At 30.4% G+C, this 25,094-nt stretch overlaps 2 protein-coding genes and 1 long non-coding RNA gene across 4 annotated transcripts; 2 read left to right on the top strand and 1 right to left on the bottom strand.

The window, feature by feature from the left end:
* Window positions 1-2,508: 2,508 nt before the first annotated feature.
* LOC133794455 (phospholipase D alpha 4) lies at window positions 2,509-5,557 on the bottom strand. Its single transcript, XM_062231683.1, has 4 exons — window positions 5,368-5,557; window positions 4,716-5,282; window positions 3,351-4,593; window positions 2,509-3,250 (listed from the first exon to the last, which is right to left on the bottom strand). Exons 1-4 carry the CDS (start codon window positions 5,452-5,454, stop codon window positions 2,829-2,831), a joined length of 2,319 nt encoding a protein of 772 aa, XP_062087667.1. The 5' UTR covers window positions 5,455-5,557; the 3' UTR covers window positions 2,509-2,828.
* Window positions 5,558-17,273: 11,716 nt separating this feature from the next.
* LOC133794458 (PRA1 family protein F2-like) lies at window positions 17,274-18,340 on the top strand. The gene has a single exon (XM_062231686.1). The coding sequence runs from the start codon at window positions 17,469-17,471 to the stop codon at window positions 18,027-18,029; it is 561 nt and encodes a 186-aa protein (XP_062087670.1). The 5' UTR covers window positions 17,274-17,468; the 3' UTR covers window positions 18,030-18,340.
* Window positions 18,341-22,210: 3,870 nt separating this feature from the next.
* Window positions 22,211-24,012, top strand: LOC133793477 (uncharacterized). Of its 2 annotated transcripts, XR_009874841.1 has the most exons (4): window positions 22,211-22,376; window positions 22,458-22,532; window positions 23,001-23,062; window positions 23,782-24,012. It is a non-coding gene; the product is annotated as an uncharacterized LOC133793477 (long non-coding RNA). The 2 variants fall into 2 exon arrangements; XR_009874842.1 differs by having other exon boundaries at window positions 22,458-23,062.
* Window positions 24,013-25,094: the final 1,082 nt, after the last annotated feature.

Raw genomic sequence — 25,094 nt, 5'->3', positions numbered from 1 at the left:
TGATCTTCATTTGCTTGAGCTGTTGTGTTATTGCACTGAGTTACTGGTTCCCCTTGTAAGTAGTACAAACCTTCATGCTTGTGTCCCTTTATGATGGTCATGGCCCATTTACTTAGCCTCATGGTACCTGCCTCAATTTTGCTTACAATACCCATGTCATCTAGAACACTTATTGAAATTAGGTTTCTAGCAAGGTTAGGAACGTACCTTACACCTGTTAGTGATCTAGTGACCCCATCAAACATTCTGAAACTTACTGTTCCTGATCCTTTAATTTGACATGTTTGATTGTTGCCTAGAATGACTTTTCCACCTGATGAGTCCCTGTAATCAGTTAAAAATTGTTTAGAATTAGTCATATGGAAAGTACAACCTGAGTCTAGGATCCAATCATCTCTGAATGTTGTAGCAGCTACATAAACTTCACCACTATCATATCCCTCACTTAAATTTGCAGCTTGGTGTTCTGTCTTGTGTTTAGATGAGTGGTAATCTGACTTGTTTGATTCAGAATCTTGTCCATCTGATCTGAACTTGTTCTTTCTTTGCCAAATGTAGCAGTCCCTTTTCATATGCCCTAGCTTTCCACAATGGAAACACCCTTTAGGATTAGATGGCCCTCTTGAACTAGATCTGCTTCTGTTATTGCTTGGCCTTTTTGAGTGTCCTCTGTGTTGACTTCTGCCTCGATTGTGATTATGATATGGTTTCTTGTGCTGAGGCTTTCTTTGACTAAAATTTAATTCCCCATTTGATGTCCCTAATCTCTCATTTTTCATCTCCAAGTCCTTTGATTTTAGAGCTGAAATCACCTCTTCCAATGTAATTTCAATTCTGCCATATTTAATGGCAGTCTTAACCTCTCTATAGGATTCAGGTAGGGAATTAAGAATAATGATAGCCTGATTTTCATCACTTAGAGCCTCATTCTCTCCTGAGTTAGCCAGCTCAATATGCATCCTTAGAAATTCATCTAGGTTTTGATCCAATGTCTTTGAATGACTCATTTTATAACCAAAAATCCTTTCCTTCAAGAATATCTTGTTAGTAAGTGACTTCTGTTGAAACTGCTCTTCAAGCTTCTTCCAAATCTTGGCAGGGGTCTCTTCTTTGTCTACCAATCTGATAATAGCATCTGACAGATTAAAAATTATAATCCCAGTAGCAGTTTCTAGAAATTCTTCTTGTTGGATCTTTGATGTATTTTCTGGCCATTCAATAGGATCTTCAAGAATCCTCAATAGTTTCTGTTGTGCAAGCAGTGACCTTATCTTTCTTCTCCAAATCCTATAGTCACCAGAACCATCAAACTTATCAATGTCAATTTTAATATTACTCATGTTAGAAAAATCTGAAATTAAACTAGTTAAAGAATATGAAATTTCAGCTTGATCAGTCAGTGGAATATCCACAAAGTCTTCTGTATTGAATACAGCCCCTGGAGGATCAACTTCCTCCAGTCTTTCTTGCTTTCTTGATTACTTCAGTGAACTGAAACTTCCAGCCAAACCTGGCTCTGATACCACTGTAGGTTTCTTTTACTAAAATACCCTACACCAATTCACTTAAACACTAAACACATAAATGGTTAGTCTTGTCTTTTTAACTCAAGAAAACAAATGGTTCTAAAAGTGCCACGATGCTCCTATTATTTCCTTTGTGTAATAAAGCCTGTCAATTAAAAAAAGGGGGTCAGTTCATTTATTCAAAAAAAAAAAGGAAAGAAATCAATGTCTTCTTCGGGTGCACTCTTCTCTCTAAAACCAGAGAAACTTCTAGGGCACAGGTTCAAAACCAGTAAACTAAACAGCCCAGAAAAATTGAAAACAACCCAGAAAATTCAAGTGAGAATAAGAAGAAAAACAAAAGAGAAGAAAAACAAACACAGAGGGTTATCGAGGTTCGCCCAAAAATGGATACTTCCTCGTCGAGCTCGCCTCAGGGGTGCGACTCAGTCATTTGCACTATAATCTCAAAGTTTCTGGTACAGCAATGAGGATCCAAGCCACACAGTCGACTGGTAACCTCTAAACTCTGATCTCCTCTTATTTTCTCTCTGTTTTGCTTATTTACACTTCTCTAACTATCACTATTTTTCTTTCTTTGCATGAAACCCTCACGAGATTTTCACTCTCTTTCTCTCTGGAACTTCTTGAAGAATGCTCACAGATCTTGGAGAACTTTTTACTGTGATGATCTCTCTTTCCTTCTCTGCCTTTACATATATATAGCGTTTTTGTTCTGATGGAGGCTAAAGGGGGGTTAGTTGTAACTGTAAATGGGTTGGGTTAATTTTCATGTGTAAGTTTGTTGAGATTGTAAAAATATATGTGATGTGTAGCTTATAAGAGGATTTAAAATAACACTATTATTATATATAAACACAATTACTAATTAAGGCCATTATAAAACACTCATGATCAGATCATATGTCCAGTTAATTCTATTAAATATTCTATTTATTTAATTAATTTAATTGAACACAAGTAATGCACTGACTTTATTTTCACACGCAACAATGATTATCTTCATTAATACAAATTACATAGGTCAAAATACATAACACGTCCCTAAGACATGGCAATAAAATATAATTAATATCATCTTTTCTTATTCTCAAACATAAATATGTCAATATTTTTTTTTAAATTTAAAAATAAATAAAACTCGATCTTCTCTCATCTTAGCTTCTTATATACATATTTCAATATCACACGTAATTATTGAATAATCGTGTTTGAATTAGTCAATTAGTTAAAAAAAGAAAGAAGAGTGAAGAAATCCCAAACATAATATTATATATGTTATATATATAGCCTTTATTTTGATCAGGTGGTAAAAACTGGGGGTAAAATGGATCTTTTCCCTTTAACAGGAGTGTTGGTATCAGGAAAAAGACCTTTACTATCCTCATCAACATCCTCAACTCGACCGTTTTCAGTTACAGAAATGGGGTACGAGACGAGGTGGACTCCATCCATGTCCACTACTTCATCGCCACTGTAAATGTTCCACATTTTCTTTCCAATCGTACGCATTTTCCTAACGCATTCCAAGCTGTGCGGCTCTAGTTCAAGGATGTCGTTTGACCCGCCCGTGTGCTCGTACCATAACGACGTACGGAAGGCACGGACCTCTGTCGCTTCAGGCTCTTGTTGGTAGCAACCTATGGCGATCTCGGTGTCTCTTCCCCCGTCCATCGATCTCTGGTTTATGTTTGCCGAGCCTATGAGGATGTACTCGTCGTCCACTGAAAATGAAAAGAGTACGTTAACTTCCAATATATATAGTTCACGTAATATCATAACAGAGATACAAAAATAATGAGTGCAATTTATGTATGTATGTACCTATCATGAGCTTGGAGTGAACATACACCATGAACCTCCTATGGTGTTGGGCATTCCAGTAATGAGAATTTCGGTGTGGAGAATAGGGTGGCACATATTCTCCACCCCTTTGCGATTCCCGGTTAGCAAGGCAAAAGAAATTCAAGTAGTCTCTCGGGTGACTCGAACAACCACTTTCTTCGATGGCTTCTCCAATCAGTTTATACATCATGGCCATAGTTTCTCTAGTCCAATGCAAAATATCCTGAACAGAATCACACTCCGGCACTCCTTCCGGCCACATAGGAATCAAAATATAAACCGCAAATCTCTCCTTTGCCTTAATCTTATTCACCACTTTGAGCGCAATCTCAACTGGAATCAGATTAGTACATCCACTTTCCCTATCTTTCTCCCACAAATGACACCCTCCAATAAAATATTGGTTCTCGATGTATATAAACTTGTCAGCTTTCCTAATAGCTTCTACGTAAGCCTCGTGAATGCTTTGCTCAACGGTCAAGTTTCTGAACAACTGGGTTACTGACACGTGGTCAATTGATCGAAACACTTGAACTTTCCAGTTCCTAGGTCGATGATGATGATGATGATCTGGGGTGGTGTTTGGTGGTGAGATATTATTGTTATTATTATCATACGTCTCGTTAATGAGCTTCGATAATGTACTGGTAGGGACCAATAATGAAGGGTCCGACTGTTTGGTCCATCTTTGCTCAAAATTGGTTAAGATATCCCAAGCCGCTTTCCCAGTCAAGCAAGCGTGAGAGTCATGCCAAGGCTCTCTAGGGCCACCTTTGTGAAGGTTGGCGCCTGCAATGTTTGTTTGGTAGAAATCAAAGCAATGAGACTCGGCATTGAGTGTGCGAAACAGCGAGTGTTGCTCGGTGTCATAGCGGCCGTCACAGAGGTCTAATCCGCCGATGAAGCTCATAATTTCTCGATCTGTGCTAGTGGCATTGGACCTGGTGTCTACTGTGATGGTTTTTTGGTGGTGGGAAAAGAGTGTGGGGAACTTGTTGTGAAGTCTTGGACATAATTTGCATACTACTTTTGAGTGTTTGAAGTAAGCCAATGCATCTTCGTCGTGAGTTCTCATTACCCCTTTGTTCTTGATTAGTGGTAAGGAGGTTTCATCGTCCCAAAGCATTAATCTTACTGCCACGCCTTCTTCTGCTCTCCGCTTTAGCAATTCTCCTAGTTGTACCCCTTTCGCATGTGGGATTTCAATTTGAAAATCTCTAACCTGCTCAATATACATTATGTCAAATTTAAGATACGACATAGGATCATGACATCAAATAATTACAGAACTTTTATATAGCATGCTCAGATAGAAAACTAATCAAGTTAAATTAGTCCAATTACCAGAACCATTTTAGGATTGAAAGACCAGCCTGCAATGTAAACCAAGTACTTAGCTCCCTCAATGGCTTTGTACACATCCTCCCATAGCTTTCTAGGTGTGCCACAAATATCAAGTGGAGGCTGGAAAGTTGAGCAATGGTGAGCATCTTGATAGAGCGTGACATGGGTATTTGACCGTTGTGGAAAATAAGCATTCTTCAGCCCTTGAAATTCATCATTACTATGTATTGTTCTCTCCCAAGTTGGTTCGTTTTCTGCTGGTTTGAACCACAGCAAGAACCGGAGTTTGAGCTCCTGATTAGGCTGTTTTCCATTCTCCGTTGAAAGAGGGAAGAACCCATTAATCAAACTCGATTCGTCTAATATTTGATGAGCTTGGACTTGGAACTTTCCCAAGATTGAGCATGAAGTTTCCAACGTCACGGTGATGATTGAGCTGGAAGAATGGGCACATAGGATTTGAAAGCTTTGGTTCCAAACGCGCTCGCATTCTGGTGTCGTTTTAGCTACTGTTTTGTCGTTTATCTTTATAGTCACATATGCAGGCTTCCCATTTGCAAATACACACTGAAGAACAAAATCCCAGATTAGAAATTTTGTAATTATTTCTCTGTACATCAAATTTATACACTTTATCATTAAGCATACTTACATTGAAGGGAAAAATTGGAGAGTAAGGTGTGGCATGGAAGATGGTAGCTTCAAGTGTTCCATGAAAAAACTTATGTTTTCCTTCCATTGGTAGCTAACTGTATAGAATTCAACAGAGTATTTTTCCGATTCAAAGAGAATATATTTTGGTTTTGGTTGGTATTTTGCGTTTAAGATTATGAAGAAGTGGTCCAACATTATATTATATATTGAGCTGACTTTGATGATACAACATAAAAACTTGGAGCGCAATTGAATGAATGATTGGCCGGTTAGGAAAAACTTGTGAGAGTATGTATAACAAGTCTTTAAGGCAACCTCAGTGATCTAATAATAATGTGCTAGATTTATCGTGAAGGTGAAGTTTCTTATGTCCTAATTATTATTATCACAACTTTCCTATAGCTTGCCCCATAAATGTGGATATTTCCACTAGAATATACCCTATCAAAAACACAGGTCATCTAATAATATAAGAAAGAAATGGCCAAACCTTTTACTCATTCGTGGCAGATCATCATTAGCTGACTTTGACATATTTGATGAGCAAAATAATTAACAAACTTTTAAAAGCTTTACAAGTTATATATATATAGAAGAATGAATAAACATATGTACGTTTGACATAGCGACGGAATTAGTTTATATATATATATATATATTCATTAAAATAATATTCCCTTTTACTGAACAATAGGAAGAGACCTTATATTTAGTTGCTTAATTAATAAGCTCATCACAATCAAACAACATGGTGTTAATAATTTTCTATAAATTCCACGTGTTATACTCTTTTGTTCATAATAATAACAGGTATAACATGTTCATATTTTTGGCTTTGTCCGTTCAATTTCGGGGTTTGGCCAAGTTTATATATATCTATCTATGTACTCAAAGATCACTTTCATCATTTCGTCTAAAAAAAGCAAGTGTTTTTTCATATGATAAAAATTCAAATAAGTATGCTTCAAAGTGATGTATTATATTTTACTACCTGAAATTTATTTATACTATTTATTAATTTATTTCAAATATATATCCCACTTAGATACGGGAAACACATGTAATAACAAGGCTATGTGATATCACAATTTGCCACGTAGTACTATTGATGACATATCAAGCCTTTTTATATCACAGAAATCTAATGGACGAAAATTCTCTGAAATTGTTGTAGTTATTATTTAAATGGATTTTTTTTTTTTGCTAATTATATGACTTTATACGATGTCTAATGCTAAAATTAAATATGCTAGTTGTTTTTTTTTCTTGTATTATTTGACTTTTAGAGGTTTTTGTTTTATTTATTCAATTATTTAAATATTTGATATTCTTCGCCTTAATAATTTGACTTCAAAGGATTTTATTGATAAAATAAATTGATATCAATTATATGATGCTGCTCATTCTCATTAACTTAAATCAATTAGTACAATCACTAATATATACAGTGGAATACGTTTGTTTTGAAGTAAGAATTAAGAAATAATTACGAGAACAAATCAACTTAATAATAAAAAAGATATATGTTCTAATTTATTCTTTTCATTGTTAAAGTATGCAGTATAAATGCTATTTTCAAATAGGAGCAAATTAATAAGATGGAGTTTTTTTTTTTTTTTTTTTTTTTTTTTTTTTTTGAGGGGTGATTGGTAAGAGTTAGTTGTATAGTTACTATTTCTGTTGCTGATTTAGTTTTAATTACTATCCCCCCTGTATATATTAGTGATTAATTAACTGTATTCATTAATCTAAGTTAATGAAAATATATCAGTGGCATCATTTATTTTAAGTGCAATGGATGATAATAAGAGCCATTCTTATATATGCATTATATAGCTTTAGAAGCACTTCTGCCAAAATAATTGACATATTGATCGATCGATGGATGCAATGTAATGATTATGGCTAGATATGATGATTGTTGTTACCCAAAAGCTTACCCTAATCAACTACTTCGATATATCTAATCTAAAGTCACTAAATTTGGATGAACCACATGTCAACTTAAAAATTATATAATTAGAATTGATATAATATTTATTACAGCATGATTCAACAATATTTCAATAAAAAAATATTAATCCACGTAATTTAGAAGAATTTATCTTGTTACGAAATTTAATATATTATTATTCTATCTATTCTCTATTTTTTTTATAATTTATTATTAGTGATCAATTGGGCTTTTTTTTTTTTCATAGTGTCCAATACTTTATATCCTATCACATTCATCAAATAAGACCACATTTAAAAAAAATACTTTATTTTCTTTTGTTCCAATAAAAAAAACTATTTACCAGAGAATATATGGTGCAAAAAATAAATACTATTATCTTAGATTTTGATTATATAAAAAGTGTGTACGTAAGGAAAATTATTAGTTTTAACGAGTTTTTATTTTTTTCATTAACTTTAAGAGAATATTTTTATATTTAATAGAATATTGCTATATTTAACGGCAGATTGTTAACATGACTTAAACTTAAATAAAATTAAATAAATAAATAATTAAAAATAAAAAAAAAAGATATTTTTTAGATATTTTACAATGATAATTATTTAAAAATAATAAAATCATACGTTTTATAACTTAAATAAAATTTAATTAAACTTAAACTTCACGTTAGTATAATATCATATTAAATATATAATATAATATAATCTACTATCAACTAGATAAATTTAAATTTAAAATCCACGTATAATCTTAATATTATATTAAACATATAATATATAATATTTTGTTGTCATAGTGAAATTAAAAAACTAGAACAAATATAAATTTAAACAAAAATTAATTAATTAAAATATGATATTTTTAAGATATTTTCTGATAATTTAAATAATTAAATCATATTTATTTAAAAATAATAAATACATATATATCATTTTTTTTATCATATAAATTTGTGTGATAGTTTATTTTTCATAAAGTGATTGGAGCTCTTTTTCTTCATCAAATTCACCAAAGGATATTGTGAGATAAATTAGAAACTAAAAATAGTTGATGCATGTATAATACTATCTACACTATGACTTTTTCTATTATTATTTTATTTCTATTATTAATTTTTTTTTAAATATTATTGTAATTTATATATATATCTCATGTATTCATGTAAATATATATATCTATGTCAATATTGTGTTTAGATGTCATACATGTAGATATTATTGATATAAATATTTATATATACTATAGAACTGTAATTCATTCTATCATATATATATATATTAAAAACAGTGAACTATTTTTATTAAAATTATAGACAATGTTTATAACTTTAAAACTAAGCAAACGTGCATTGCACGTTGCTTCTACCTAGTATGTAATATATATATATATATATATCATCACCTTCTTAGTCAAAATATCACTTTATTGAAATATTACTTTTATATCTCTTCTATATAATAAGTGTGTAGATGACAGAAATTCTTAGTTTTAATGGTTTTTTTTTTATTTTTTCAATGTTAACTTCAATAGAATATTCTTAAATTTAACAGAATATTCTTATATTTAATGGTAGTTTGTAAACAATTATACTTAAATAAAATAAAATTTTAAAAAATAAAATAGGATATTTTTAGATATTTTACTACGATAATTATTTAAAAATAATAAATAATTAAACAAAAAAATAGGATATTTTTTAGATATTTTAAAATGATAATTATTTAATGTTGACCATAGATTTGGCCAACGACGAGTAGATGTCAAAACTACACTAGACCTTCAAGAGAAAAAACGACACTGATGATTTTTATAGTGGTTCAGCCCCAATGTGTTGGTAATAGCCTAGTCCACTAAGAGTTATGATTATAAATCTACACTAAAGATCAGATGAACCTGAGACAACTGAGTTTATTTAGTGTAAAATGAAAAGAATACAATACTTCTCTCAAAATACAAATACTCTTTTTGGAAAATCAGAATTCGACCCTCTAAATGATGCCATGAGCTCTGTATTTATAGGCCCAGGATCGTACAAACCGAAATCCCTTACAATCGAGATCTTTCTATTACTCCCACAATATTTAGTTAATAATAATATTTAAAATGAAACAATACACTACTTCTTTGGGATAATCTGAGAGATTTCCGCATAGGCACGACTAATTCTAGTCGAAGCCGTTGCTGGAACTTCGCTTGCATAACAATAATCTGTTCAGTAAGTCGACTTCACTCCTTGGAGAAAAACTGGTCGGCCAAAACACTTGACCGGTCGGCCATGCACTCCACCGATCGGCCAAGCACCTCACTGGTCGGGCAAGCACCCCTCCGGTCGGTCAAGCACCTCACCGGTTGGCAAAGCACCTGACTGGTCGGCCACGCACCTCACCGGTCGGCCAAACACCTATCTGGTCGGCCAAGCACTCCTCCGGTCGGTCAAGCCCTCATCGGTCGGCCATGCACCTGACTGGTCGGCCGGAGTAGGTAACTGATCAGTCAAGTATCTCTTGCCACTTGTCACTTTTATTGCCACGTCATCATTTTTCAAATTTTGGGGATAACATTTAAAAATAATAAATAATGAAACAATTTAAAATATGATATTTTTTTAGATATTTTACAATGATAATTATTTAAAAATAATAAAATCATACGTTTTATAACTTAAATCAAATTTAATTAAACTTAAACTCACTTATTAGAATAATATCATATTAAATATATAATATAATCTATCGTCAATTAGCAACAAATTACTTTAAAAAAAATAGCAAGAAACTTAAATTTAAAATCCACGTATAATATTTAATATTACATTAAATATATAATATAATATCTTGTTGTCACTCCTAAATTTAAAAACTAGAATAAACATAAACTTAAACAAAAATAAATAAATTATTTAATTAAAATAGGAATATTTATTTGAAATTAATATAAATTTAATAAAAATAATTAATAAATTCTATAAATAAAACTAAGCAAACGTGCATATTGCACGTTATTTGTATCTAGTATATATATATATTGGGATATTATAAAATATCATTGTAATAATATTTAATATAAGACTACATATATTTAATAATTATATTAATATAAATTCAAATGTTATAAAATATTATTATCATAATAATATATAATTTTTTTTTCTAATTATATTAATATGATATATTATTATTAGTAAAAATTAGAATTATATATTATTTTTATAATAATATTTAATACAAGACTATAATTAATACTTATATTAATATAAATTTAAATATTATAAAAATAATATATAATACATAATCTTAATTTTTATTAAAAAAATTATCATTTATTATTAAAAAGGTTATCATATTAGATATATTTAAAAAAAAAACATAAACAACGTTTTGGTTTAATTTTTCATTTGATATGTTTATGTCATTCTTTTATATATAATATTGTTTATATATTTGAAATTTATATGACAATGATACAAATTTAATAAAAATAAAAGTAAATAACATTTTGGACCCTATGTTTAGCAAAAGTTACTGATCGGACCCTGTCTTTTGTTAAATGATAATTTGGACCCTCTCTTTTGCAAAACGGAACAAAAGAAAAGAGTACCCTAGACCAGATTTTGGTCTAACTTTTTTTAAATATGACAAAAATGCCTTCATATTTTTTTTAATTAATGAATTAAATCATTAATGGAAAATATATTATAAAATAAAAAATAAATTAAATTATTTTTAAATAAAAATATTTTAAATAGAAAAAATTAACATAAATAGTTTTATGAAAATTAACAAAAATAATTAGATTTAATTAAAAAAACATCATACATAATTTAGAAATCTTAATCCTAATATGTGAGCCTTATTATTCACTAAACATAATCTAAAACAAACAAATAAAACTAAAGAAATTAAAACTTAATCAACCTAAACCTTAGTCCCAATCTATCAGCCTCCATCTTCTTCTTCAAAGAGCCTCCATCATCATCATCATACATCATCATCATCTTCTTCTTCTTGCTAAAACCAGAAATCAAATAAAAATCCCTCTCCATTTCCCCTCTACCTCAGTCATCTCCCAACCTCTATGCAACTGGGTGTAGAGTGCGTCAATTTGGGTGGTTAGCAGAGGATTTCAACAAGGTGTGAGATCGGGGTTGTGCGACAGGGTGCAAGATGTTGAGGTCGCCAAATCTAGGTTTTTTCAATGCATTTTCATTGGGTATGTGAGAGAGAATGGGGGAGGAGATTCGTGGGTCTTCATAGGACTTGGGAGGAGACCGTGCCTAATGGTATTATTACCATAAAAATAATTAATATTGTCTATAAATAAAACTAAACAAACGTGCATTGCACGTTGCTTGTATTTAGTATATCTCTTATATATAAAAAAATGTGTAGATATCATAAATTTTTTGTTTTACCGATTTTTTTGTTAATTTTAACAGAATATTACAAATATTTAACGGAATATACATTTAAAAACTATTAAAAATAGATATTTATTAATTATATTAATATAAATTCAAATATTATAACATATCATTATTATAATAATATTTAATATAAGACTAGATATTTATTAACCAGATCAATATAAATTCAAACATTATAAAATATCATTATTGTAATAATATAGTCTTAATTTTTATTAAAAAATATATCATCTATATTTATAAAGAAAACATATTTTTTTATTAGTAAATGTAACTTAACTAAATATATATTCATATTAAATAGCAACATTTATTATAAATACATTATATATATATGTGTAGTGTGTACAAATAGTATAATTGTGTAACTACATAAGAAATTAAAATAACATTTAACTTCTATCAAGAATAAGCAAAACTTCTTCTCCAATCATAAATATGTGATTTGAATAATATCATGAATGTTTTATGTGTAGTCTATGATCTAAAATGTTATCATATATATATATATATATCTATTTTGAAAAAACCATAAACAATGTTTAGGTTTAATTTTTCTTTTAATATATGTTTATGTCATTCTTATATATATATTATTATTTATTTATTTAAATTTATATGATAATCATAAAAACTTAATAAATATATTTAATATTTTTTTAAAATAAAACTAAACAAATGTGCATTGCTATATTTATGTATATACTAGGAAGGAACATTTCAACTTGAACCTTCTTCTTCATGCCTATGCGCTACTAGTATAAATCTAAAAAATTGACAAAAGAATATAAAATACTACATATATAAATAATCACATTTTATAAATCTATATTCATAATTGAATAAATAACATTTTTGTCCCCCGAACTATTATCACTATCTGATTGTGCCCCTCAAATGATTTGCGATGTTTTAAATTCCTCCCGAATTATTCTAGTTGCTAAGCTGTGGGACTTCTGTTACTTTCTGTCCTATGTGGCTAACGAAGAGTAGATTTGACATTTTGAGTACTGACATAGCAGTGTCAGGTCAGTGCCACGTGTTTAATTAAAATTAAAAAAAATTAATTTAAAAATTAATAATATTAAAATAATTAGATAATTAGTTTAAAAATTAATAATCAATTTTTCGAAAAAAATAAATTTAAATTAAATAATTAATTGAAAATCAATTTTCTTATTAAAAATTAATTACATTAATTATTTATTTTGTTTGTTTGAGAAAATAAAATTGAATTTGAATCAGCCAAAACTAAAACTAAACTCTTTAATTATACTTAAACCTAAATTCTAAAATTAACTCACAAACAAACTCTCTCTTCCTAATCCAAGATTAGAAAGATCACAAAAATAGATGATAAATATATCAATAAAGTTGAAAAACCAAATCTGACATAGCTAAATCAAATGTATCTGAAATTTCTAACCAAGCCACATCGCTGCAAATTGATTTAAATAAATAGTAAAAATTCAAAACAAAAATCCACATTGTTTGTCAATATAAAAAACACAAGCAAATAACTTAGATCCAAGCAAACCCAATAATCTATTCTTCATCTTCAAGCTCATATTCAACCAAAAAAGTCGTGAATGGAATAGGGGTGGGAGGTGGGGTATGGCGGCTGCTAGAAGATGGGAGAGAGAGAGGGGGGGGGGGGGGTGGTTATCAGGCTCTCGATATTTTTTTAAGTGTCTTTTTAAGTTTTAAATTAATTATCTAATTATTTTAATATTATTAATTTTTAAATTAAAATTTTAATTAAATACGTGGCACTGACCTGACACTATCTTGTCAGTGCCAAAAATGTCAAATCTATTTTCTGTTCAGAAAGTAACAGAAGTTCCTTAACTCAGTAATGAATAGTTTGGAGGGAAAATACTATTTATTTTTCATAATTCTAGAGAAAAAGAAAGATTAAGCTAACAATATCTAAGGAAAAAAATAAAATGGCACAAAGTAAGAGAAGGAAATTACATGACTTCGAGTAAATATATCACAATTTATTTGACTATAAAGATAAATAAACATATCAAGTTTTTATTAGGAAAAATTAATAGTTCTCACTTCGCGAAATTTTATTCTTTTGACAAAATGTTTGTGACAGATTTTATCGACCGAAAACAAAATACACAAAATCGAGAATTATTTTGGGATGGTAACAAAATATTTACTTATTTTTATATGAAAAAGTCTCCACACCAAAAGAGTACGTAAAAAAAAACATTATTCCCCAAACCATCATCCTAGAAAAAATCCAAAAATATCCTCACTGAGAAACCATATTCGCAAAAAGTTTAGTGTATATTAATTGCATTTCATATCTCCTATCCTATGTCAGCCATTTTTATTTTTTCTATCTATCATCCACCCGTAAATTCTTTTATATATTTTAAAGTTTTGTTGTCTAACTTTGCAATATATGAATGTAGTTGCAGATGCAATCCATTATATTGAGCCTCTTAGATTTGGTTGTGGTGAAAATTAGTTTCTCTCCTTTTTTTTAAAGGTATAAGTTTGACTCATTATATTCACTCACATTTGTTTACTTTCTTTTACTTTAAAAATTTATAATTATTTTCATATTATTCATTTATTGGGAGGTAACCATTTAGTAACATGTATTTTTGTAAAATATTGTTTTGGTACTCTGTGCTTACAATAATGCTTATTTGATATTCTGTATTTTGAAATTGTACATATTTAGTACTTTGTATTTTGAAATCGTACAGTACCCTAAACTCAAATTTAATTAATAAAATTTTACTGATTTAATCAACTGTTCTCAAATATATGAGTTTCAAATTCAAATTTAATTAATTAATTACATATAACTGATTACAGTTTAATCATATAGATAAAATATTATTTATTAAATTTGAGTCTAGGGTATCAAATATGTATAATTTTAAAATACAGAATACTATATAAATATTATTAAAAAAAGGTACTAAAACAATACTTTGTAACCAAATAAGTAAATTATCTTATATCTATTCGTGAAGCACACCCCTCTTATTTTCCTATATATAATTCCTCAAGTAGTGTAGTTTTATATATTCTTATTTTTTATCCATTTTTCACACCGATAAAAATTACATATATGTGTAATAAATTATGTAAATTTCCCTATTTTTTCCCTTCATCGGTGATTCAATATGTATACGTGGTTAATCATATTTTCTGAAACCCGAAAAATAAAGATAACTTTTTTTTAGCAAATAAATAAATTATAAAAGAATGTTATTATAAAATAATAATTGTGGTGAGAGGTACCGGTAAAATAAAAATAACAGTATTTTTATATGTCGAAAAATCTTTACAATTTTTTAAAGAGAGGCCCCAATTCCCATTCGCCCCCCACCTCTAAAAATTCAATTGTAGAATTAAACATCTACGGGAACAGGGAGTTCGAAACGTTTTTCTTTTCATTTTATTGTATTGGTGTTTTGCACATTGTGTTTATGACATAGCATATAATATCATTTTTAAATATATATATATATCAAATAATGTTTGGTTCAAGTTCTTTGTTTTTAACTATTAATGAAGAAAAATAAATGAATCCGAACTTTTGTGAGGACTGAATCTCTTTTGGTTATTATTATTTTGTGCGTTAACATCATCATTCATATTTTGTTTTTTTATTATCCTAAGCTTATTATACTTGTGGAGACCCTGAAAATTAATATATTTGGGATTTAGCTATTTTGAATTTATTGATGGAACTTATAACTAAATGAAGTTTAGTTTGGGCAGCTTGCTCATTAAAATTTAAAAAAATTGTGATCCTAATTTCGCTCACTCATTTACTCAAAATTAATAAAAGTATTTATAATTTACATATACTCTTAACTTATTATTTTCATTAGGGTATACACAATATGAATAATTTTATCGCTAAGGTGAAGCTTATATGAAAATTTTTGATTCCACAAACAAAAGCCAGAGTTAAAATGATAGACATAAACTGAAAAAAACAAACCAAAAGTGTAAGGAGAATTGCAAACAATAGAAAAAGTAGGAGGAATCATTTTACTTATTATGTGCCACATAATATTTTTTATAAATGAACTTTGGGTACTTTGTGTTCTTGCAAAGTACTTTTCTACTATTTTTTTTTCTTTAATAATACTTGTATGATGCTATATATTTTAAAATCATACATATTTGTTACTCTAAACTCAGATTTTATACATAAAATTTTATCAATATGACCAAAACATCAGTTATATAAAATTGAGTATTTAAATTTGAATTTAGAACTCATATAATTAAAAACAGTTTGATTAAATTGATAAAATTTTATTAATTAAATTTAAATTTAGGGTAACAATTATATATGATTTTAAAATACAATATACTAAATATGATGATTTTAAAATATAAAGTACCAAATGAACATTATTGTAAACGTAGAGTACTAAAACAATACTTCCCAAAAATACATGGTATTAAATTGATATCTATACTTTTTAAAAGCAAATTCTTATTAGGAGGAAAAAAAATGTTCTCATTAAATTTTGAAAAGGCAACATTTTTTTTAAAAAAGAAAAAGATAAAGGGGAAAAGAGAAAAATATCCTTTCATATTTATTCATCAATTTTTGGAGAGGGCTCCATTTTCTTTAAAGCTAGCTGCATTGCATTATGATATCATATATCCTCATGCCATGGGACTTCATATACTTGGAGCTCTATTGGAGCAATTTAGTTAGGTGCGCCACTCCACCATAAGGTATATCATATCCTTACGTGGCATCCATCCATTGGCGGTAGCTTACACTTTTTCAAAAGATTCTCCCTATAATAACCTCTCACGTGTCAGATTTGAGCCCGTTCTAAAGCTTATGTTAAAATAATTGAAGAACAATGGTTATAAAGGGATTGACAACTTTTTCTAGTATCTACCGGCACCACACGTGCCAAGCTGGCCAGACTCGTTGGTTTCCTGCCGTCGCTTTATCAAAAACGTCCCCGCAATACTTAGTGTGGTCTAATCCACACACGAATCTACCTTATCCTTTTGTTTTCGGGTAGTTGTAATTGTCGAGGTCTTATACAGTTAGCAACAACATTTTATTTTCATTCTTTTTTCTTTCTTTCTTTCTTTCTTATACGAATTTAGCCAATATTTTTAGAGCAAGAAAAGTTGCAAAACGTATAATATGTTCATTGAAATAGTTTTTTTTTAGGGTATTTAAATAGTCTTTAAAAGAAATAAAGACTTTGCCGCATGTATATTATATAGTTTTATTCGAAAAAAAAACATGAGATGAGATGGGGACATGGTATGGGGTTTCAAATGTTATGATTGATTAGATCAAGTACTCCCAATAACAAATCACCAAACGAAAGCTCTCTCTTTGTATCAAATCATCACCACTAACATGTTAGAAGTTGCTCACTTCACTAAACAAAAACAATGAAAAGAAGACAAGTATACACAACCAAGTTATATTCACGAGTCTCAAATTATATACCATTATAACATTTTTGCCTTCTTTAAAAAAAAAATGAAATTCCAAATTAATTGACCATTATTATAATAATTACTTTAATTTGCAAACCAAGTACCAATACTTTGAGGAAAACAATCTATTATAAATAAACCTCTCATTGATTGTCACAAAAAAAATTGATTCATCATCTCAAAACCCCAAATTGTTGTGTTCCCTCTCCAAAAGGTCAAACCCAAAACCCCAAATCATAATAACAACAACATGACCAACTACGGCACCATCCCGACCTCATCGTCGCCGGCGGCTAACCTCGAGTACATTTCACGCGCCAAGGACCGAATCAAAGCGGGACTCGGCACGCGCCGCCCATGGAAACTGCTGTACGACTACCACTCGTTCAGCCTCCCCGCGAACTTCAAGGATGCGATCGCCCGCGTCAGCACCAACGCCGCTTATTTTCGGATGAATTACGCCATCGTCGCCCTGGTGATTCTCTTCCTCAGCCTTCTCTGGCACCCGATCTCGCTCATCGTCTTCATCGTCATGATGGTCGTCTGGCTCTTCCTCTACTTCCTCCGCGACGAGCCGCTGGTGGTCATCGGACGCACCATCGACGACCGCATCGTGCTGGTTGTGCTCGCCGTGCTGACGGTCGCGTTGTTGCTCTTCACCCACGCAACCACCAACATCCTGGTATCGCTCCTCGTCGGCGCCGCCGTGGTTGTGGTGCACGCGGCGATTAGGAAGACGGATGACTTGTTCTTGGATGAGGAAAACACTGGATTGATGACTGGTGTGGGTGCTGGATCTTCTTCCTCTTAATTCATTCTCTTTTATTTATTTTCATAATCTGTAATTTTTATCGTAGTAATTATGTATTATTGATTTTTCTCTCTCTGTTTTTTCTTCTTCTTCTTTCTTTCAATCACGCCCGTTTTCCAGGATTTTGATTGGCTGTTATTATGTTTAATTGTTTTTCTTCTTATTTTTTTAAAAAAAAAATGAGGTGTCGAGTACTTAACTCTTTTTAAATGTCTTGTGGCTTACGTCGGTTGAATGTCGGTTTAATTATGACAATTTCAATTATGGATAAGGATATAATAAAGAGAAAAATAATGTCATTTTATCGATCACTTTTTATTTTTATTTTTTATTAAAGAGAATGATTATATTTTAGGGATATGGAAGTTGTTGGCACATCTTCACAATGTGTATGATAATATTAAAAAAAAGGTGGTCATTTTCTTTTTCATAATCAATATTTGATTGCAAAGGATATTGTTAGACAATAATTTTGCAAGGGGAAATTTGAATGAACCACATCACCAAGTCCTTTAATTGGCATGGTCCTAATATTAAATTCCAAATGTGAAAGTTAATTTAGAAAATGAATGGTGATATTGGATGACTTTATATAGTATTACCCTTCAATTAGAATGATTTCAAACCTAAAAATATATCAATCAAAATCTACTCCTAGAGCAAGTCGAGTGCATGTAGTTAAAGTAGTGGCTTAAAGACATGTGCTGAGTTAAAGTAGTGGCATAATGACAGGCCAGGGGTATAGAAGATTACTTAGCATTGGAGAGAGAGATTGTTTTTCAAATTTGAAGCAGTCGTTGTCTGCCGAACAACAATTGCTATCTTTTTTTATTTTTTAAATTATGCATATATATATATTATATATGTATGTAAAAAAATGATTAGCTCACAATTATTATCACTGTTGCATAAAAAATGTGGCACACAATTGTAAAAAATTGGTCTAAATAATTACTGTTGGTACACAATTTATTAATTTTTTTCTTCTATACTCATCTATTTAATTCAATTTTTACATCATTTCATATATTCTTCTTCTAAATTATAAATATCACAAAATTCATTTTCTTAACAATGTATTCCCAAAATTCTTTAAATTTCGTCTAATTTAAATTTCATGTAATATTTATTTATATTAATATATGAATTTAAAAAATTTATTGTGACAATATTTATAATTATAAAATAATATATTAAATAATAATATGTGAGACCATAATTGACAATTTTTGGAATGACTTAGCATTGGAGTATTTTTATGAAAAAAGTTGTCAAAAATAATGTGAATGAGAGACAAAATAAAAAATTATATTTTAAGATGATTTTGATATTTTAAGCAACTAATGGTTAGCTCCATTAGAGTTGCTGTTACATAATAATTTCTCAAACAAAATGTAGTGTAGTATCTTTTGAAAAGACATAAGTTCTAATTCATGTCACACTATTATGATTTGTGTATAAATTCTATTTCTCACAGTCGTCTTTACTTCCAACAAAATAAAATAAACAGATCAATTGGGTTAACTTTGATTTATTACTTTATATTTTTCTAAAATATGGTGGAGAAAATGTTAGTGATGGGTCTTATAAGTTTATTTTGGGTGTATATTTTTTTGAACTTTGTGTTTAGTCTTATTATTTGTTTAGATTTTGTGTTTTGACAAATTATTTTTTGGACTTTGTATTTTATGAAATTGTTCAAGTAGACACTCAAACCCAATTTTGATGATGAAAAATTGATTATGACAACACAATTAATAGAAAGAATGATTGTATTTTTGTTATGAATTGTTAGTTTTGATAATTATTTGTAATATTAGTTCAAAAAAACTTTGACCAAAATCGAATTTGAAAGTCTATTTGAACCATTTTATCAAATACATAGTACGAAAAATAATTTATCAAAATACAAGGTCCAAACAAATAATGAGACAAAATTATAAACACTTTAATTTTTTATGGTGATGAAATTATTTGAAAAATTCAAATGAATTAATATGACACATTTGATTTGATATTATCTAATTTTTAAAAAAAAAAAATTACAAGTTTAAAATATGTGTAACGTGGCTTATTTAATTGGTGGGATGAACATATTTTATTTTTCTTTTTTTGACAAAAGCCTCGTTTGCTTTTTGATTCTATTTCTCAAAATTATTTTAAATCGCACGAATAATATACCTCACTAAATAAAGAGATTTGTTTGTTAAATCATAAAACCAATACTTATTCACCCACATCATTTCTAAAGTATGACACACAATCGGCTTGCTCAAAATTTTCTTCTATTTTTTAAATATAAATAAATGGATGGAAAAATTTGCATTCAAACTAAGAATTTTTTTTCATATATATGATTGTTTTAGGCTTATTTACAAAAATATGAACATTTAATTTTTCCAATTTTTTTATTTGGAAGTTCATAATTATGAGATTCTTTATCACAAATTTAAAAAATATATAATTATGTCATATTTCTAATGATAATTGTTATCTCTGTTTTCTACCCGTAACACGTGGCATGACCTAGTGGGTTTAGGGGCCCTCTTAGAGAGGTCCAAGCCCATTCTAAGCCCGATGAACAGGGAAGAAGAAAATCCTAATAGCCCAATCATCAATGAGCCTAACAACGCTCGACGGACGCGACCATAACAAGGGAACCGAGACCAAGATGCAGGCCCAACTCATCTTCCCAGTCTCAACCTACCCGTATCCTCCGGGATGCCAATAGAGGTGGTAGACTAACTAGTCGATGGAAATAGACCTTGTAATCAATCCATGAGAGATATTCAGTGTCACAATGTCCTTCTCGGCGAACGAACGCGAGTCCTGATGAACGAATCAGAACTCTGGTAAATAAACCGAGACATTATTAAATGAACCCGGACCAGACTTTCGGATAGGGAGTGTGATGCCCCACGTCACTATGGCTGCTTTCTGGAATGACGACTGGCCCTACAAACCAAGACAAGTCTTTCCAGCGTGCTTTGTCCTCACTCGCACACTTCTTGGGAAAACTTCCCAGGAGGTCACCCATCCCTAAATTACTCCAGGCCAAGCACGCTTAACTATGGAGTTCTCAAGTGATGGGCTACCGAAAAGAAGATGCACCTTCCTGATATAGGTAGTACCCATCAATCAATTTAAGCCCTCTTCAACTGTGTAGTCCCATACCTACACAGTCTTAGAATCATTACACTTGACCTTCCCCAGGCGGTGTGGGATTGCACAGCTTACCCGGTCTTTCCCCTCACGGATCACGGGATTCTGACTGTCACAGGGAGAGCCTGATCTTCCTTGACGCTGACATGTCCCCAAAAAACACGCAAGCTGGTCTCCACAACTAACCTGCAGAAGAGGTTACGCACGGAACGTACGCTGCTCCTAGGAAACAGTATTGTCACTAATCTGACAGATCATGTCCCCAAGATCCCCTTAGAAGCCCACGCAGACCAGTCTAAAATTACGTACTATTTGTAGCACCCACATTATTTTGATATAATATAGCCAATAATCACATGATTGCATTGCATTACATATCATACAATATGTATAATTTGAGCATATGCATATTCTTAAAAGTGTTTTCATGTATAAGTATAAAAGTTGTGTATGTGATGTCTATATGTATGCTCAATATTATTAACCTTGTGGCATTTGAGTTGTCTTTTATGGGTGTTTGATGTGCTCAAGATATAAGAAAGTATGAAAAATATGGACAATGCATGGAATTAAGTGATGAAAGTGAGATATAGAAGGCAAAATAGGTTAAATAGTGAAAAATAATACAATGCCGATTATTAGTATTTCGGTGTAAAATTGAGTATTTATGGATTTACCAAATGTAATCGAGGTATGATTAAGGTCTCATTGATGATGTAAAAATGGTTTTAGAACCATTAGATCAATTCTTGATGGGAGGTATACATAATCAGTAGTATTGATGCAAAGTCAAAACGAGCTTAGCATAAGTGCGCTACGCTCGATCGGGTAAGCATAACTGTTGGGTATGAAGTCATATGGACCTAAGGTTTGGTGTGAGTGTTTTACACATAAGTATAATAGGCCTAGCAGATGATTAAGTCGAAATTATTGAAGTGATAAGGTTTTCATAAGTCAAAAGGTGAATTATGAGATGAAAGGTGTCAAATTTTGATACAATAAGGCCAAATCATTGAAAATAAAGAATTTCCATCAACCTTATCACTTTGCACGACCATTATTCTGAAAAACAGAGAGAAAATAAAACCAAAAACCATTTCTTGGCTGGTTTGAAGAAATTCTAAGGAGATCAAAGTGAAAGCAAAGCCAAAGAAGTAGATTAAGCTTAGTTCTAGCATTTTTATGGTAAGTTCTTGTACTTGGAAGTTAAACCATGTTTTTGAATTTTTTCTGAAAGCTTATATATGGTGTTTTATCCTTTTTAAGATATTTCTTGGGGTTTCCAAGTGGTTTGAGGTTTAGAAAAGCTTGAAGAGATTGTTCTCGCCGAAAAGTTGCTCGGTAAGTGAAATTTTGTGTTTTATGAGGTTTTTGGGGTTCTTGGAGTACAAGCTGATTTTTGGTTATTTGATTGAGTTTATAAGAGAGTATATATGTTTATAAATGTTTGAATAGATGGGAAGACTCATTTAATTTGGGTGATGATCTAGGAGATTTGAATTTTATCAAAATCGGTATATGATAACTTTATGATGAATCATGTTGGTATTTGGGATATATGGTTATGGCAGGTTAATTGATGTTGATTATTGGTTGATTGTAATATTTGAGGATAGCTAAAATTAAGGGGAAACTCTGTCAAAATTTCCCCAAATGTCTAAGATAAATCTAATGCTCGATCTAGGTGGTTTAAGGCATTTTAGGCATGTTTTGGGTATGAAATTTGATATGAAGTTTTATGGGTATTTTTAAATGAGAGTTCAATGTATTACTACCATCATTATGATGAGAAATCCATGCCATTGTCAGGATAAGCACATCAATACCTAAGACACCACTTGTTACACAGTGAAATATATTTTGGACAAAAGGTAAGTAAAGTACTCAACTGCAACACAAGAATTACATGTTATGTGAAAGTATGCATTATATGAATATTTTGTGAGTAAGTGGTATTAACATACATTGACACTTCATCATAAATTTGTATGCATGGCATAATAGTGATATGGTAAACTATGATATGATATAAGACCATGCATGATATTATGATGATTAATTATATGATGCCTTTGCAAGTTTTGTGCAACATAAAAGAAAGTTGTAATAAGAAGTTTAAGTTCAGTGCCACTGTTTTGAAAAGGCAAATGAAAGTGTTAATAAGTGTAAACGGAGGCCTATAGTAGGCTTATAGTGGTTGCCCAATAATTTGGGCTAGGTTTTAGTGAACCAATTATATTGTTTGCCATGTTTCTGTTTTTTATTTCTCCTCCATATGAGTTATTGTTATATGTATTGACACCACAGTGTGTGGCCGCCTTAACTCTTGAGCCCGACGGGGCAACGATGGAATAAGGTTTTTAATGTGCCCTACTGTGGTGATGGCTAGCCGGAGGAGAACCCATGTGATTTTATATTGTATGTGTAACAAGCCCTGCAGGCATTGGCCAATTCAAACAGTGTGCACAATATTAAGGGGCCCAAAATTTAAAAAGAAGTTGTGTATGTCCATTGATATTGGGTAATCATTAGCATTGCATGCATTACTTTGCTTACTGAGCTTTAGGCTCACAGTTGTCTTGTGTTGCAGGTAGAGAAAGAAATGTGTGAATGACATGAGGATAACTGAAGCATGGTCCTGACCCTGATTTGTACATATGAACATATCGACCTTTTGTGAGTTATTTCAGTTATCAGTGAGATGTTTGTAATAAAGTGTGAAGTTATGTTTTGAAAATAAATTGGGTTATTTAATACTTATGTATAATATGTTTGAGACACACTTTATGTTTAATGTAAATAATGTGAAATAAGTTTTCAAGTTTAAAAAAAAAAAAAAAATGTCCAGATTTCCGCAGTAATAAATTATGATATAGTTTTAAAACGTAACACCTCAAATATGGTTTTAACTATAATAAGTGAGGGTGTTACACTATTGGCAGTTGTAAGGCTTGGTCATGCCTAAGCCGGCCCAATGGGCCCTGATTACTATATTTCATTATGCGACTTTCTTTGTATTATGACTCCATTAGCGAGCAAAACATGATTACATCCCTTTTGGGCCCAGATTTGTCCAGCCCAAACCCATTGCACATGCCTATAAATAGAACCAACTGTGCACTGCAGCAGGGATCCCACATTTTATCTTGTAAGCAATTACTCTGTTAAAACTTGTAGAAAACTCCATTGTCAAAAACTCCCTAAAATTTAATACAATAGGCTCATGGACTAAGGCTCATTAACGCCCCAACCACGTAAAAACTCTGTTTGTTTATCTTTGATTCTTTCTTTCCAGCTCTTATTTCTTAATATATTTCTAGTTTCCGAAAAACTCGGTAAACAATAATTATGTTTTTTCTTATTTTGAGAGTAATTTTGTTTTTTTTTTCCAATTCTTTTTTCTATTTTCCTCTGTCATTTTTTTCCTTCTCTTTTTTCTTACATTTATTCCCTCCATCGTTTTTTTTCCGTCCGTTTTTTCATTTCTTTTCCTTTTTTTCAGTATTTTTTTTCTTTCATCATTTTATTTATTTATCTAGTTTTATTTCCTCCTTTTTCTTCCTTATTTTTTCTTTCATCATTTGTTTTTTTTTTCTTCATAATTTTTAGTTTTCTTTTTTTTCTTTTTTTTTTCTACTTACTCTTTTCTCCTTCTATTTTCTTTTTTCTTCATTTTTTTTCTTTTTTTCACATATATTTTAATATTACATAATTATTTTACTATTTCTTTATTTATTATTGTAATTTTTTAGTGTTTTTTCTACTATATGTAGAAAACTTAAAATCAATTTTTTCAACATGTTTTTTTTAAAGTAACTCTGATATGAATATCCAAATTTGGAAAGAAAAAACATTAGGTATGAAAATGTGAATGGGTTACCAGTTACCCTGATAAGAACATTC

Source organism: Humulus lupulus, chromosome 8 (assembly GCF_963169125.1).
Source record: "Humulus lupulus chromosome 8, drHumLupu1.1, whole genome shotgun sequence".
NCBI classification, from domain to species: domain Eukaryota; kingdom Viridiplantae; phylum Streptophyta; class Magnoliopsida; order Rosales; family Cannabaceae; genus Humulus; species Humulus lupulus.
The sequence above is the reverse complement of the archived record's forward strand: the minus strand, read 5'-3'. Positions and strand labels throughout refer to the sequence as shown.